Source organism: Mus musculus, chromosome 3, assembly GCF_000001635.26.
Source record: "Mus musculus strain C57BL/6J chromosome 3, GRCm38.p6 C57BL/6J".
NCBI classification, from domain to species: Eukaryota; Metazoa; Chordata; class Mammalia; order Rodentia; family Muridae; genus Mus; species Mus musculus.
This window is the reverse complement of record NC_000069.6, coordinates 64,005,575-64,021,756: the sequence shown is the minus strand read 5'-3', so window position 1 is coordinate 64,021,756 and position 16,182 is coordinate 64,005,575. Positions and strand designations below refer to the sequence as shown.

At 38.3% G+C, this 16,182-nt stretch overlaps 1 protein-coding gene across 2 annotated transcripts in view; it reads right to left on the bottom strand.

The window, feature by feature from the left end:
* Positions 1-202: 202 nt before the first annotated feature.
* Positions 203-16,182, bottom strand: part of Gmps (guanine monophosphate synthetase) — a 57,922-nt gene continuing 41,942 nt past the window's right edge. The window contains exons 14-17 of one of the 2 annotated variants that reach the window (XM_011240078.3): positions 10,085-10,200; positions 7,373-7,503; positions 6,160-6,332; positions 203-5,124 (exon numbers count right to left, since the gene is read on the bottom strand). In XM_011240078.3, coding sequence (XP_011238380.1) covers positions 5,023-5,124; positions 6,160-6,332; positions 7,373-7,503; positions 10,085-10,200 — 522 coding nt within the window. In that variant the 3' untranslated portion in view covers positions 203-5,022. The remainder of the gene's footprint in view (positions 5,125-6,159; positions 6,333-7,372; positions 7,504-10,084; positions 10,201-16,182) is intronic. The other variant, NM_001033300.2, reaches the window with a different exon arrangement.

Below are 16,182 nucleotides of genomic sequence, written 5' to 3'. Positions count from 1 at the left end.
AATGAAGACCAACCCCAAGCTTTGTGTCCACTGTTAAGACTGGACAAGAAGTTGACATATTCCTACACACCTAAGGAAGTTGATTAAGCTTACTGTTTAGAACCCTCGATAATATATGCAGTGTTTTGATAATCTGAACATGTCAGGTCCTTCTGGTTCTTGCTTCCCTTTTTGATTAACACCAAGACTTAATGACAAATTATGAAATCATCATTTAGGCCTTTATGAAATTTACTGAAGACAAAAGGGATTTTAGTCATTTCACATTAATTCAGCAAGGCGATTTTATAGTCAATATTACTGCAACATAAAATACATGGCAGTCACTTGCAATTACAGAGCAATTCACAAAAACTACACTATTGATTTCAATTAACAAGTAGCACTTCATAAAAAATATTCTCAGAGGATGTCTACATTCACTTTATGTAAATATCCAGGTGGTAATAGTTACAGTCATGTAAAGACAGTACAAGTGTATTCTTCAAAGGTATGTGACTCCACTAGATTCCACTCAGTTCAGGTTCTTCAACAACTCATATTTTGGTGTTTCTGAATTTAACACATGAAAGAAATAACAAACCTCTTTTGAGTCTTTACTAACTCTAAATAAGGTCAAAGCTGCCCGAAGGTTCACAGAAAACAAAGATCTTAGTAGGAAAATGACAATGGTGCTATTAAATGACTAGTTGAAGTATTTCTAGTTCTAATTGCTAATAACCAAATTGCACAGTTCCTAAGTTTTTTTTTTCAGCTATGTAAGAATAGTTTAGCCTATGACCTGAGCAATCACAGAACTGCAGGTGGCTATAACACAGGGGTAGATTTCTTCTAAGAGAAAAAAAAAAAAAGAAATAGGAAGAAAGAGGGTAAATCAGTCCATGGGGGTATACAGATCTCAACATGGGTAACAATGTCGGTTACCTTTCAGATTCCCTACACAGGCTGGTATGTCTAACTTCTGTGGAACATAGATGCAATGAGATCCAAAAGTCTGTACCTAGGGTCTGAACTTAGTTAATGAGGATCCCAGCAAGACTCTCCAGTTTACATTCCTCACCTAGTTGACTCTAACAATAGACCAGTTATATCCCTTAATAGTAATTTTTCCTTCTGAGAAACTTAAAAACTCTGCACACGTGCCCCACACACCCCAATTTAGTCAGATTTGAGTTTTTTGTTTTTTAAATTCCTCAGACAGCAGCAACCAAAGTTGGCAAACGTGAACATTTCCATGGGCTGTGACTCTTCTACATACAGCGTGCCTACTGTTGAAAGCTGGCATCTTGATATTCTGGGGACTCATTTGGCTGTTAAATACTCACAAACATACTACAACTGGACCTAGATTCAATTACCACAAATGGTCCCCAATCTCAACAAAAACACATATGCAGATGTAGCAAAAGCCATTACTGCAGTGAAAGAAAAGCCTCAAGTAAAAGATAGTTTCCCTCTGCCATCTGGTACAGCTACTTCAATCAAGAAGGAATTCTCAAGTCAAAAACGTCTAACCGGTACTTAAAGCTAGACTTGGGCTAATTAAAGGAATATCCTTCACTGAGGTAATAATAACGAGGGCTTGCCTTCTAACATCACTCTGCAGAGTCTAGAAGAATGGGGACTGGGGAGGATCACACAGGGGAGCAGTGGGAAAGCAAGGTCAGAACACTGGGAGGGAGGATGCTGGTACTTCTGAAAGACAATGGGCCCCCCAGAACCCCAGTTGAGGCAATACTGTGAAAGTATATTCTTGATGAGTTGTACACAGAACCTCAACAGAGAATCAGAAAACCTGAATCCAGCTCCTGCTCTGCCAATAGTTAGCAGTTATGAATACTTATCTGTTGTCAAAACAGAAATATATTCTAATAGCTCTTCCAAAAATGCAAAGTAAAGTGAAAGTCTGCAAACACTGCAAATGAGCTTTTTTTTTTTTAAAGAATCTGAGATGACCAAATCTTGATGGTATGTTCTTCAGCTGGTGGCCACAGATGAATGTTTGTGTTTATTGTTTTTCGTTTTTTTTGGGGGGGGGGTTGTTTGTTCATTTTTTAAGTGCTATCCAGCTTTTCCACTGTCTCTTGCCATGCCTTTTCTTGCTTATAACCAGGAATGCAACTAGGCATGAGGCTCAATTGGTAGTGTTTTCCAGGCATACACATGTGGTTCTGGGTTCAATTACCAGTAGCATAACACTGAAGACAGTACTTGTGGTGTAGAAAAATACATGATGAACTTGAGGATGAGCCACATAAATCCTGTTTCAAGGAGACAGAGGACCTATGCAGAGTCTGGTTGATGTTGGGCCTTCATAAGACGAGGCAATGAGATTAAATATCTTTCCAGGACAACACATCCTTAATAGCAAGGAAAACCAGGAAGATGGGCAGTATTGTCTATTTTACCCAAATACCTTCAGTCTCTATACAGAATAGAATTCAGTTATTCTCTAAAATTGGCTATGAGAATCTAAGTTCTAACACAGCAAGGATATCAATTTTATGATTTATGGTTGCATGCAGCTACTACAAGATGGGGTGGGCAGGAGAAATGGTATAATCCCATCACTGAGATACATCTAAAAACTTGTCCTCAAAACAAACTGGATAGATGACTCAGAGGTTAAGAGCACTGACTGCTCTTCCAGAGGTCGTGAGTTCAACCCCCAGCAACCACATAGTAGCTCACAACCATCAGTAATGGGATCTGATGCCCTCTTCTGTGTGTCTGAAGACAGCTACAGTGTACTCATATATATATAATAAATTACTCTTAAAACTAAAAACTAAAATAAAAGTAAAAAAAAATATATATGAGGTTGTTATATCCCATAGACAGACCATCACTGATAGGTTCCCTAAGATAGGTCTAGGATTTATTTATTCGGCTTTTAAATGTTTTCTGGTCTGCCAATTTTAGAATAAATCACATTTTCACAGATCTCGCTTACTCTAATAGTTACGAAGAAATAAAACACAATTATGTAAGTGTCCCAAATAACTAATAGTATAAGCCAAAACTGCCCAGGATATCGAGCGATAAATGTTACTATCCAAGCAAAAAGTAAATAGCCTGTAAGGCCATATGAGCTTTTAGGGCTGGAATACACTTAACAGAAGAATAGCTCCCTCCCCTCCCAGTTGGTTCTTAAAGTCACTGGTAACAATTTCCAAGTTAAGCTTGTTTGTCTTCTTGACTGTAACTATTTTCAATGGCCCACATGAACTATTGTGACAGGCAAAATAACCACATAGAAAAATAGATAGTAAACATGAAAATTAGCTCTCAGTCTCACAAAGTTTCTATATGATGTACAGATATTTTTGGGAGAAATTTTCTTTTCAGCATTAAGGATTACATAAAGTCATCTAAGAGAACATATGAGAAAAACACTACATACATTTTAACTCCAATCTTTCTGAGTATTCTATATACCACAAACGTCCAGAATGCTAAAGTCACAAATAAGCAGCTCTTCCCAGAATATATGATCACCTGACCAGCAGTGATCAGTATGCCACAAAAAACTTCAGGGTTAGAACATCCCATATTCTTCCTGATTCTTGCTGTGTACAGCAGATACTTTTGCTAGAACAAGGTTTTCTATGTAATCAAACATGCACTGATACTTTGGTAAACATTCTGTACTTGGCAGTTCCCACTCAGAAATAACAGAACCCTCAATCTGCCTAAATCTATCAACCACATCTTCCTTTTAGAAAGCCATCAGAACTTTCTCACTGGGACAATGAACACTTCAGCTTTTGTAGAAGACAAATAGTGTTTCCAGTGTGGATGTCTGCTGTTAGAGATCTTTTCCTCTTGGTTCAGCAGCAGTTTCTGGCTATCTATAGACTAGTCAAAAAGATGACTTCCACTTTTGTTTTCATTTAACACTGAATCCTAAGTAGAAACTGGTACTGAAGTAATAGAAAAGATCTTCTAAACCAGACAACAGACTGCAACCTGGGGTAAAAGCAAGTGAGAGAAACATGGTACTATTTTTTAGAACTTAACTTTGTACTGCCTACTTTCTCAGGCTTGTATGGCTGTCATAAAGAACCTGTGAGAACTATTGGCAATGGAATCAAGTCCTGCCCTGGTCTTGAACCTTCTCCAGAAGTTAGTAGAAAAGATGTTGGCAAATACCCTGCATCAGTCAAGACTTCTTAGCAAGGAATAACAAACCTGTCTATAGACCAGACCTTGGGTGTCCTTTTACACAGCTCTTTCCTAAGTAATAGAAACATTCCCTCTCCCAAAGAAAAAGAACAAGTTCTCAGACAGCCTTGAGGAGAGATTAAATACTCTTTGTACACAGATGTAGGAACTAGTGACACAGGGCCAGAAGGATAAAGCTCTTGCTTATATATTAACAAGATGACAGTGAAAAGCATGGCATCCGTAGGAAACGTCGTCAGTTCCTTTTTACCCAGGGCTGGGGTATCATTAAACTCCTTCCATAATAAATCCCTGGTATGCTACATCTTTGAAGCATCTTACATTTTACTTTCCTTGTGTCATGACACACAAAAAAAAAAAAAAAAAAAAAAAGTCAAAATACCTTTATTATACCTTTCTATGGCATAAATAGGGTTTCCTCACCTGCTGAAGAAAAAAAAAAAAAAAAACTAAAAAAAAAATTGGACTCTCCAAAAGGCACACACAGAAAGTCACACTGGTAATTAAAGGGTGTTTTGTTTCTAACAGTTCCTAGCAAGCAGACAGAAGCTGGTCATCCATCGTTATATACAGATATCAATGGTCTATACATAACTGAGGCAAAAGTAAGAACAATCTGTCTGCACTTGGGCAATGGTGCCATGATTATTTACCCAGACACACTAACGCTTCCTTCCATTTTAATCATCCTCAGCTCCACACTAAGCCATGGATCACTGCTATGAGAGCTCAGATATGAAGTAGCTGTTTCACGAACATTTTTCACAGTACTGCATACCATTAACAAGTGGTTTCTAATGAGCCTCAGTTACACACAGTTCCTCAACAAAGCATTTATTACTCCCACTCAGTGGTTCCCGGGGGCTTTGAAGTTAGGTCATACATAATTCTAGAAATTCCAGGAATCTTCTTTATCTCAGTGACCATCTTTAGCACCACCTGTTTACCAAACAAAGATTACAAGAAAAAAAAATGAGAATACATGCTTGATCTTCAAACTAAAACATGATCTTTTTTGGCTATTACACTTCACACATGAAAGATGGTTCTGATTATTTGCTCTACAGATATACTGACTCAGAACCAATACTCCTCAAAGTGTTTGACAGTGCTATAAGCATCCAAGTATATCACTTTATGTGTTAATAAATATTTTGTAAATTGTCTATAGCTTTAACATAGAACTCCAACACTACCAAAATATCACAGTAAGCACTCTTAATAATAATGTTTGTCAAAAACAGTTTGAGCACCTGACTGTCTTGAAGATATGACAAAGTTGGTCATAAGAAACAGATGTTAATTAAACACACCCCACCAAGCCATCCAGCAGTCCATGACAGAGCCTCGCAATAGTGCTGTAAAGAAGAGCTCTACTAATCAAATTCTCAGTTCCACGTTTCACTGGCTGCTGTATAAATAACTCCTCTGGAACTTCACTTGGTGAAACACAAGGAGAGTGGTGAAGAAAAACAATGGCACCATAGGGCTCCAACCCCACCAGGGTGGCACATGCCTAGGATCCTAGCACTTGGGAGAAGCAGGATGATCGGAAGTTCAAGCTCATCCTTAGCCAGAGGTTCACAGAGAGTGTAAGATTCAAGACTTCATCTTAAAAAATAATTGTAATTGTAAATACCATCAAATCTCATCCTTATTCTTAAAAATCCCAACTCTCCTCCACTCCTAGGATTGTGTCCTTTATATGAGAAAACTATTTAAAGTAAGTAAAAATCAGCAGTTAGGTTATGCTCTATGTAATAATCACAATAAGCAGGTATCTCAAAGTTGTATTATATTTAAAGTCCCTTCCTGCTACACTGTATTAAATAAGTGAAAACAAAGAAAAATAAACCTATCTTATAAAGAACCAATCCTAGAAATATAAATTGTCACAACGTATATCTATCACTGTACCTGGTAATATATAAGGGAATGACACACATGTGTATTAGAAAAAGTGACATAAATTACCTCTACAGGAATCTCATTGCCAGGTGTTGCAGGTACACCAGTCATGAAGTCACTAGTAATAAAGGTTCGAATAACCACAGACCTCTGGCATGAAGGCTGCTTCTGAAGTGGATCTCTATCGAAATGTAAAGGGGTCAAAATCACTGGCATCTGGCTGATTTTCCCAGCAAACCCTAAAGAAAGAACCATGTAGTGTTTAGTGTCATCCCACGATGGAGAAATACTAACACACCTCAAGGAGATCCTAGCAAAGAAGAGTAGTTAGCTCTCCCTCTTCCCCTTCCTTGCACACATAAAACACTGGTCACACACTGAATTCAAATACTTCTACAGTGTTGAAAGTGGATGCAGCAGTATCATATGCAGATGTGATCGCTCATATCTGTACTCTCACCACGTGAGAGGCTGACAGGAAAGTCTCAAAAGGGAGAGCTACCCAGACTATAAAACGAGAGCCCATCACAAACGAAAACAAACATAAGCAAAAGAATGTTTTGTCCACAGCAATGCTGCAGCAATGAGAAACATAAAAGAAAATCAATTTCTGTTATTCAGTATAGTCCCACACCAACTTAGTGATCAACAGCCCACTTTTCCCAGGGGAAATGGAAATAGAAATAGGTTCCCATAAACCTATGGTCAAATGTGCTCCATGCAAAATCAAGCCTAGAGTGTATTTCTGTTTTAAGACATCTAACTTAACATTTATTTTAGATCCATCAAAATTAAACTTACATTAACTGAACTACAACTCCTGCCTTGACTTATCTAACACCTGGATCTTCAAATGAGGTACATCACAGCTTTCTTGTGCTCTGGGGTCTAGCTAGCTCTTCAGTGTTACACTTCAGGGTGATTTTTTAAATAGCGAAATCAACAACAAAAAAACCCTGAAAATGTTGAAAATGCAACAGCAAATAGACCATGACAAGAACACTTGAGCACAAAGCTCAAACAAGATGAGTAGTGCTCGGGTCCACATCAGCTGCTGTGAAGACAAGCATGGCTATGCACATTTTTTGCTAATCTACGTATCTGTGAATAGCTGAAAATTATATTTTAAAACTGCAGTATTATGGAAACTCCCATAACAAACAGCAAAAGTTACATCCTACTGTTTCAAATTATTAAGGCCAAACTTCTAAAAAACAAAACAAAAACAAAAATTCTGTTACATATACAGTGTGCTGTGATAAACAGAATGAGCACTTACCAGACTCCCTGAGAATGTTATGGGCCTCAAAATCAGCTTGGCGTAAAGTACTGAGCACTCCTGTTGTCAAAAAAGTTGGAGTAACATCTGTAGGAGGCTCTTTAACTGGTGGACCAAAGATATAGACAACTCTAGACAGAAACAGATCAGAAGAAACATGCTACTGTGAGAAACTGTATGTGTGGCTTTCAATCATCTTAGGACAGTTCAAGCTGGCATGATCCCATGAACTTGGAATTCTGGCTTTCCCAGCTTTCTCTTTTTAACACAACAACTCTTCCAGGTTAATCCTAACAGATACATTTCAAATTTTTGTACAAACTAAAGACAAAAAAACAAAACAAAACAAAACAAAAACAAAAAAAGAAGTCTCAAGCAACTCTTGTTGGTTAAGCAACCAATATTTATGAAAAAAAAAACTGGAAACAACTATGAAATAACATTTAATGAGCAATTCTGACACTAAACAACTTGAGATTTTTGGTAAGAAATGTTAAATAGTATCCTTTACTTGATAATATGTACCACACTAAGTATAATGTTTAGTAATTCTTTGATAACATAAACCACACTAAACTGCCTTTCTGTAAGCAAAAGGAAACACTTTGAATTCAGGGAATGCTAATTAAATTGGCATAAACAATAAAGACAGATGCTACCTCATCTTAACTACTGCCTGTGACAGGCTGGTGATCATAAACAGACACACACAAGAGTCATGCTTGGTGCTCAGACAGTTAAGAGTTCCTCAGTGGTTACTAAGCATATTATTTTAACTATTGACATCATTTAAGTATTAATCCAATCTTTCAGGTCACATCCTCCATATTTCTGATGTCATGAGCATTAATAGATAAGTCCAGCTTTATCTTACAACCAGAAGCATGATAGTATTTATGGAAGTAGGATTACTACTTTGAAAGATTGTATTCACTTTACTGAAAGCCAATTTTACTTCAATCTGGACTGTCCAAAAGAAATTTTCTGTAAGCTTTTCATGATCTGAATTGAAGGCTGATATACAAATAACATCATGGTAAAGACTAAAAGACATGTGATTACTTTTGTAATAAATAGACAGTGATTATTGTTCATTAATGGCCTTATTTATTTATTTATTTTCTGTATATGAGTACACTGTGACTATCTTCAGACACACCAGAAGAGGGCATCAGATGCCATTACAGATGGTTGTGAGCCACCATGTGGTTGCTGGGAATTGAATTAAAGACCTCTGGAAGAGCAGTCACTGCTCTTAACCTCTGAGAAATCTCTCTAGCCCCATTAGTGTCCTTGTTAAAGATAAGCTATTAAATCTGCATTTTTCTCCCTCAATTCCAGCAGAGACCAATCCTGGTCCAAGGATCCACTGCTGGGATTCTCAAAATTCTCTATCAGTGTTTCCTTCCTCTACCCTGTGTTCTTGTTGGCATCTGTGTAAGAGAATCCAGTGGCCTGACATGCTTTCCTAAGCAAACAGACTATGGTGGTTCAATCTAGTCCTCCTTCTTCAACACTGCCCAAGTTTAATTTGCTTTCCAATCACCACCACCACCGCCACCACCACCACCATTACTGATCCAAAGCAGTGCACTAGTTCTATAGGCCAAAAAACATACCAATTTACTGTTTTCTTAGTTATGGCCTCGATTGGGGTAATAAAACACCAGAGCTAATGGCAACTAGTGGAGGGGAGGATTTATTTCCTATACTTCCAAGCAACAGTTCATCATCAAAGGAAGGCAAGGCAGGAATGCAAACAGAGACAAAACTTGGAGTCAGTAAGTGATACAGTGGCCATTAAGGAATGCAGTGTACTGGCTTGCTCAGTCTGGTTTCTTTTAGCACCAGGATTTCCAGCCCAGGAGTGGCACTGCATTCAATGGGCTAGGCATTCCTAAATCAACCACTGATAAGAAAATGCACTATAGGTTTGCTTATGGCCAATCCTATGAAGTCATCTTCTCAGTTGAAAATCCCTCCTACCAAATAACTCTAGCTGATGTCAAGTTGATATAAAAGCAGCCAGCAAAGCTGTCTTTGGTTTTTTTGGATGCATATATGGCATATCACATGTGTGGAGGTAAGAAAACAACTTGTCAAAATTCCTTCTTCCCTGTTGCCATGAGGATCCCAGGGATCTAACTTAGATCTTCTGGCTTTGTAGCAAGAACCTTTTCCTGCTGAGCCATCTAGCTAGCCCCCTAAATTAATCTTTTTTTCAATATTTTTCTTAGATAAACAAAATAATTATACTGTGATGAGGGATAAAAATATAGGATATTAAGAATTCCCCCTGGGGCAGGTGAGATGGCTCAGTGGGTAAGAGCACTGACTGCTCTTCCAAAGGTCCTGAGTTCAAATCCCAGCAACCACATGGTGGCTCACAACCACCTGAAATGGAATCTGATGCCCTCTTCTGGTGTATCTGAAGACAGCTACAGGGCACTTACTTATAATAATAAATAAATAAAATAAAAATCTTTAAAAAAAAAAAAAAAAGAATTCCCCTAACTATAGCCAAAGCACATAAAAAAAGCCAAGTTATTCAAAGCATATTATAAAGAGTAGAGACTACACCACTCTCATCTCCTATCTTAAGTACAAGTATATTTAAGTCGTCTAATCTTTCATTAAGAAAAGACCTTAAAGGACATATTTTCCCACCACACTTCATTCACACCAACATCCCCTCTGCCACCTGTGGAATACCTGTTAATGTTATGACACATTCGAGGTATAAGTCTGGCAAGGAAAATAAGAGATTCCCAGTCAGGTTCATCTTTACTTGAGATTCCACACACATAACTGTAAGAACGACAGTCACCCTATAAAAATAAATATAATCAACTTTTAACAGTTAAGTCAATAGGTGCATTAGAAAATATTTTTTAAAGTGACATTATTAATAGTAATTTGCTTTTTGCTTTTTAAAGTATATCTGAAAAGTATATTATACATATTTATCTAGTAATACAAATTAGGTCCTAAGTTAAAATTCTGCTCATTAAATCCCACCTGGATCAATTCAGGAATAAAGAAACCATCATGGACCTTTCAACAATTCATATGAAACATGCAGAAGTCCACTTGGCATTAATTCCAAATGGCTGCCCAACTATGGCAAACCAGTGTATTTGGTTTGACAGGAAAGCTCTAACACCCATATTTATCGATTGAGTAAACAAGTTTTTTGTTTAAAAATACACTTAAAATACTAACTTAAAAATAAATGGATAGAAACAACTTATGTATTCATCAAAATAACTCAAAATTACTATATATATATATAATGAAATGCTATTCAGCCACGTGAAAAATAAAGTCCTTTGTAACAATAAGAGTAGAACTTGAGATCTTTACATGAAGTAAGATGTGCATCAAAAGACAAGTAGCACACAATCACACTCATAGGTAGAACTTAAATAGTTTATCGTACATTAAGTTGCGAGTACAATAGTGGTTACCAGAGGCTGGAGAAAGTTAGGGTTAAGGGACGTGAAGATGGATGAGGAAGGTTTGATCAAAGATATAAAGTTACAAAGTTAAAGTTGAACAATTTAAATACATGGCAATAGTAAATGTTTAAGAGCAGACTTAAGCATAATACAATTCATATGTGCATCAAAGCATCCTATTAACTGGGAATGGTAGCAGAAAGGCAGTACTGGTCCACAGCTCAAATCTGCACTGAAGAGATAACCCCAAAAAGGACAAATAACACCCCAAAGCATACAATCAGGCATCTAAGAGGGGTGAGAGGCCCTCCAAGATCAGACTCCAAGGTCTAACTGGTACTACAGGAGGAAGCTCCTGAAGGTTAGCAGCTCTAGCTGACACTGCACATTCGCCTATCACACCTACAGGAGAACAAGACACATAGGACACATGCATTACCAGTGCTCCACCTGCCATGTGCAACTCCCCTTCTCCAAGCTACAGGACTCAGAAAAAAGGACAGGTCCAATACGTCATCTTTCTAAAATCATTCACATTGGTGGAGGAAGGGTGAGGTAGTGGTGGTATCCAGAACCCACCAGATGCCCTGGAACTAGAGTTATGGGGGGGATTTGAACAGCCTGACTGAGGATCTGCTCAGGTCCTCTGGAAGAACAGCAAATGCTCTTAGTCACTGAGCTATACTCCCAAACCTAAACCTGAGGCCAGCAGTCCCTGCATACATACACACATACACATGCACATACACATAAACAGATAAAAGAACTCTTAGAAAAACATTAACTAGGAAGAGAAGAAATATACTTCAACTAAATAAAGTTTACAAATGAGATGATGGTCTGAATGAGAAGGATCCCACAGAATGACAGAATTCAACGTCCTGTTCCTAACTGAAGGGGTTTGGGGAGGATTCACTCGCCTTGTTAGTGTCACCAAAAGGGTGCTTGTTTTCATTTAAAAATAATAACAAAGGCTAGAGATAACTCAGTGGTTAAGAGCACTGGCTCCTGCTACAAAGGACCTGAGTTCAGTTCTCATACTATGAAAGCCAGAAGAGCCTGGACATATGTTATACAGACACTAAGAGAACACAAATGTCAGCCCAGGCTACTATACAAGGTCAAACTCTCAATTACCATAGATGGAGAAACCAAAGTATTCCACGACAAAACCAAATTCACACATTATCACTGGGAAGAGAAGCCCCTTGGTATTGCAAACTTTAAATGCCCCAGTTCAGGGGAATGCCAGGGCCAATGGGTAGGGGAGCAGGGTGGAGGGAGGGTATAGGGAACTTCCAGGATAGCATTTGAAATGTATATAAAGAAAATATCGATTCTGAACAGGCCCCAGACATCCGGCCACTTTCCCTGCCAGAGGAAAGGGGTCCGCCCAGCCCGGGAGCGCTTTGCCTGAGCATCGGCAGCAGACATCTTGGTTCCGGGACCTTGCTGAGTGTATTCTGCACAGGTCAGAGTACGGAATACAGAAGCTAAAAGCTTATGGAAAGGCTGGAACTACAGAGCTTCTATGGCAGCCCCCTTTTCGGGCCCCAGACAGCTGGCCACTTTCCCAGACAGAGGATAGAGATCCACCCGGCCCGGAAGCGTTTTGCCTGAGCATCGGCAGCAGACTTCTTGGTTCCAGGACCCCATCGAGTGTATTCTGCACAGCTCCAGAGAATACCAGATGGCGAAAGGCAAACGTAAGAATACTACTAACAGAAATCAAGACCACTCACCATCATCAGAACGCAGCACCCCATCCCACCTAGTCCTGGGCACCCCAACACAACCGAAAAGCTAGACCCGGATTTAAAAGCATATCTCATGATGATGGTAGAGGACTACAAGAAAGACTTTAATAGCTCATTTAAAGAAATACAGGAGAACACTGCTAAAGTGTTACAAGTCCTTAAAGAAAAACAGGAGAACACAACCAAACAGGTAGAAGTCCTTAAAGAAAAACAAGATAACACATCCAAACAGGTGATGGAAATGAACAAAACCATACTAGACCTAAAAAGAGAAGTAGACACAATAAAGAAAACCCAAAGTGAGGCAACGCTGGAGATAGAAACCCTAGGAAAGAAATCTGGAACCATAGATGCGAGCATCAGCAACAGAATACAAGAGATGGAAGAGAGAATCTCAGGTACAGAAGATTCCATTGGCAACATCGGCACAACAATCAAAGAAAATACAAAATGCAAAAGGATCCTAACTCAAAACATCCAGGAAATCCGGGACACAATGAGAAGACAGAACCTACAGATAATAGGAGTTGATGAGAATGAAGATTTTCAACTTAAAGGGCCAGCAAATATCTTCAACAACATTATAGAAGAAAACTTCTCAAACCAAAACAAAGACATGCCCATGATCATACAAGAAGCCTACAAAACTCCAAATAGACTGGACCAGAAAAGAAATTCCTCCCGACACATAATAATCAGAACAACAAGTGCACTAAATAAAGATAGAATACTAAAAGCAGTAAGGGAAAAAGGTCAAGTAACATATAAAGGCAAGCCTATCAGAATTACACCAAACTTTTCACCAGAGACTATGAAAGCCAGAAGAGCCTGGACATATGTTATACAGACACTAAGAGAACACAAATGTCAGCCCAGGCTACTATACAAGGTCAAACTCTCAATTACCATAGATGGAGAAACCAAAGTATTCCACGACAAAACCAAATTCACACATTATCTTTCCACGAATCCAGCCCTTCAAATGATAATAACAGGAAAAAAAAAAAAAAAAAAAAACAATACAAAGACAGAAATCACGCCCTAGAAAAAGCAAGAAAGTAATCCCTCAACAAACCAAAAAGACGAGAACAGAATGCCAACACTAACAACAAAAACAAAAGGAAGCAACAATTACTTTTCCTTAATATCTCAATATCAATGGACTCAATTCCCCAATAGAAAGACATAGACTTACAGACTGGCTACACAAACAGGAACCAACATTCTACTGCTTACAGGAAACCCATCACAGGGAAAAAGACAAGACAGTACCTCAGAGTGAAAGGCTGGAAAACAATTTTCCAAGCAAATGGTCTGAAGAAATAAGCTGGAGTAGCCATTCTAATATCGAATAAAATCGACTTCCAACCCAAAGTTATCAAAAAAGACAAGGAGGGACACTTCATACTCAAAGGTAAAATCCTCCAAGAGGAACTCTCAATTCTGAATATCTGTGCTCCAAATGCAAGGGCAGCCACATTCATTAAAGATACTTTAGTAAAGCTGAAAGCACACATTGCACCTCACACAATAATAGTGGGTGACTGAAACAAACCACTTTCATCAATGGACAGATTGTGGAAACAGAAACTAAACAGAGACACAGTGAAACTAACAGAAGTTATGAAACAAATGGACTTAACAGATATCTACAGAACATTTTATCCTAAAACAAAAGGATATACCTGCTTCTCAGCACCTCACGGGACCTTCTCCAAAATTGACCATATAATTGGTCACAAAACAGGCCTCAACAGATCCAAAAATATTGAAATTGTCCCATGCATCCTATCAGACCACCATGGACTAAGGCTGATCTTCAATAACAACATGAATAATGGAAAGCCAAAATTCACCTGGAATCTGAACAACACTCTTCTCAAAGATACCTCAGTCAAGGTTGGAATAAAGAAAGAAATTAAAGACTTTTTAGAGTTTAATGAAAATGAAGCCACAACATACTCAAACCTATGGGACATAATGAAAGCATTTCTAAGAGGGAAACTCATAGCTCTGAGTGCCTCCAAAAAGAAACTGGAGAGCACACACTAGCAGCTTGACAACTCATCTAAAAGCTCTAGAAAAAAAAAGGAAGCAAATTCACCCAAGAGGAGTAGACGGCAGGAAATAATCAAACTCAGGGGTGAAATCAACCAAGTGGAAACAAGAAGAACTATTCAAAGAATTAACCAAACGAGGAGTTGGTTCTTTGAGAAAATCAACAAGATAGTTAAACCCTTAGCTAGACTCACTAGAGTGCACAGGGACAACATCCTAATTAACAAAATGAGAAATGGAAAGGGAGACATAACAACAGATCCTAAAGAAATCCAAAACACCATCAGATCCTTCTACAACGGCTATACTCAACAACACTGGAAAACCTGGACGAAATTGACAAATTTCTAGACAGATACCAGGTACCAAAGTTAAATCAGGATCAAATTAACGATCTAAACAGTCGCATATCCCCTAAAGAAATAGAAGCAGTCATTAATAGTCTCCCAGCCAAAAAAAGCCCAGGACCAGATGGGTTTAGTGCAGAGTTCTATCAGACCTTCAAAGAAGATCTAACTCCAGTTCTGCACAAACTATTCCACAAAATAGAAATAGAAGGAACTCTACCCAACTCATTCTATGAAGCCACAATTACTCTGATACCTAAACCACAGAAAGATCCAACAAAGATAGAGAACTTCAGACCAATTTCCCTTATGAATATAGATGCAAAAATCCTCAATAAAATTCTCGCTAACCGAATCCAAGAACACATTAAAGCAATCATCCATCCTGACCAAGTAGGTTTTATTCCAGGGACGCAGGGATGGTTTAATGTACGGAAATCTATCAACACAATCCATTATATAAACAAACTCAAAGACAAAAACCAGATGAACATCCCGTTAGATGTGGATAAAGCATTCGACAAGATCCAACACCCATTCATGATAAAAGTCTTGGAAAGATCAGGAATTCAAGGTCCATACCTAACCATGATAAAAGCAATCTACAGCAAACCAGTAGACAACATCAAAGTAAATGGTGAAAAGCTGGAAGCAATTCCACTAAAATCAGGGACTAGACAAGGCTGTCCACTCTCTCCATACCTATTCAACATTGTACTTGAAGTCCTAGGCAGAGCAATTCGACAACAAAAGGACATCAAGGGGATACAAATTGGAAAAGATGAAGTCAAAATATCACTTTTTGCAGATGATATGATAGTATATATAAGTGACCCTAAAAATTCCACCAGAGAACTCCTAAACCTGATAAACACCTTCGGTGAAGTAGCTGGATATAAAATTAACTGTTTGTCAATGGCCTTTCTGTACACAAAGGATAAACAGGCTGAGAAAGAAATTAGGGAAACAACACCCTTCTCAATAGTCACAAATAATATAAAATATCTTGGCTTGACTCTAACTAAGGAAATTAAAGATCTCTGTGATAAAAACTTCAAGTCTCTGAAGAAAGAAATTAAAGAAGATCTCAGAAGATGGAAAGATCTCCCATGCTCATGGATTGGCAGGATCAACATTGTAAAAATGGCTATCTTGCCAAAAGCAATCTACAGATTCAATGCAATCCCCAT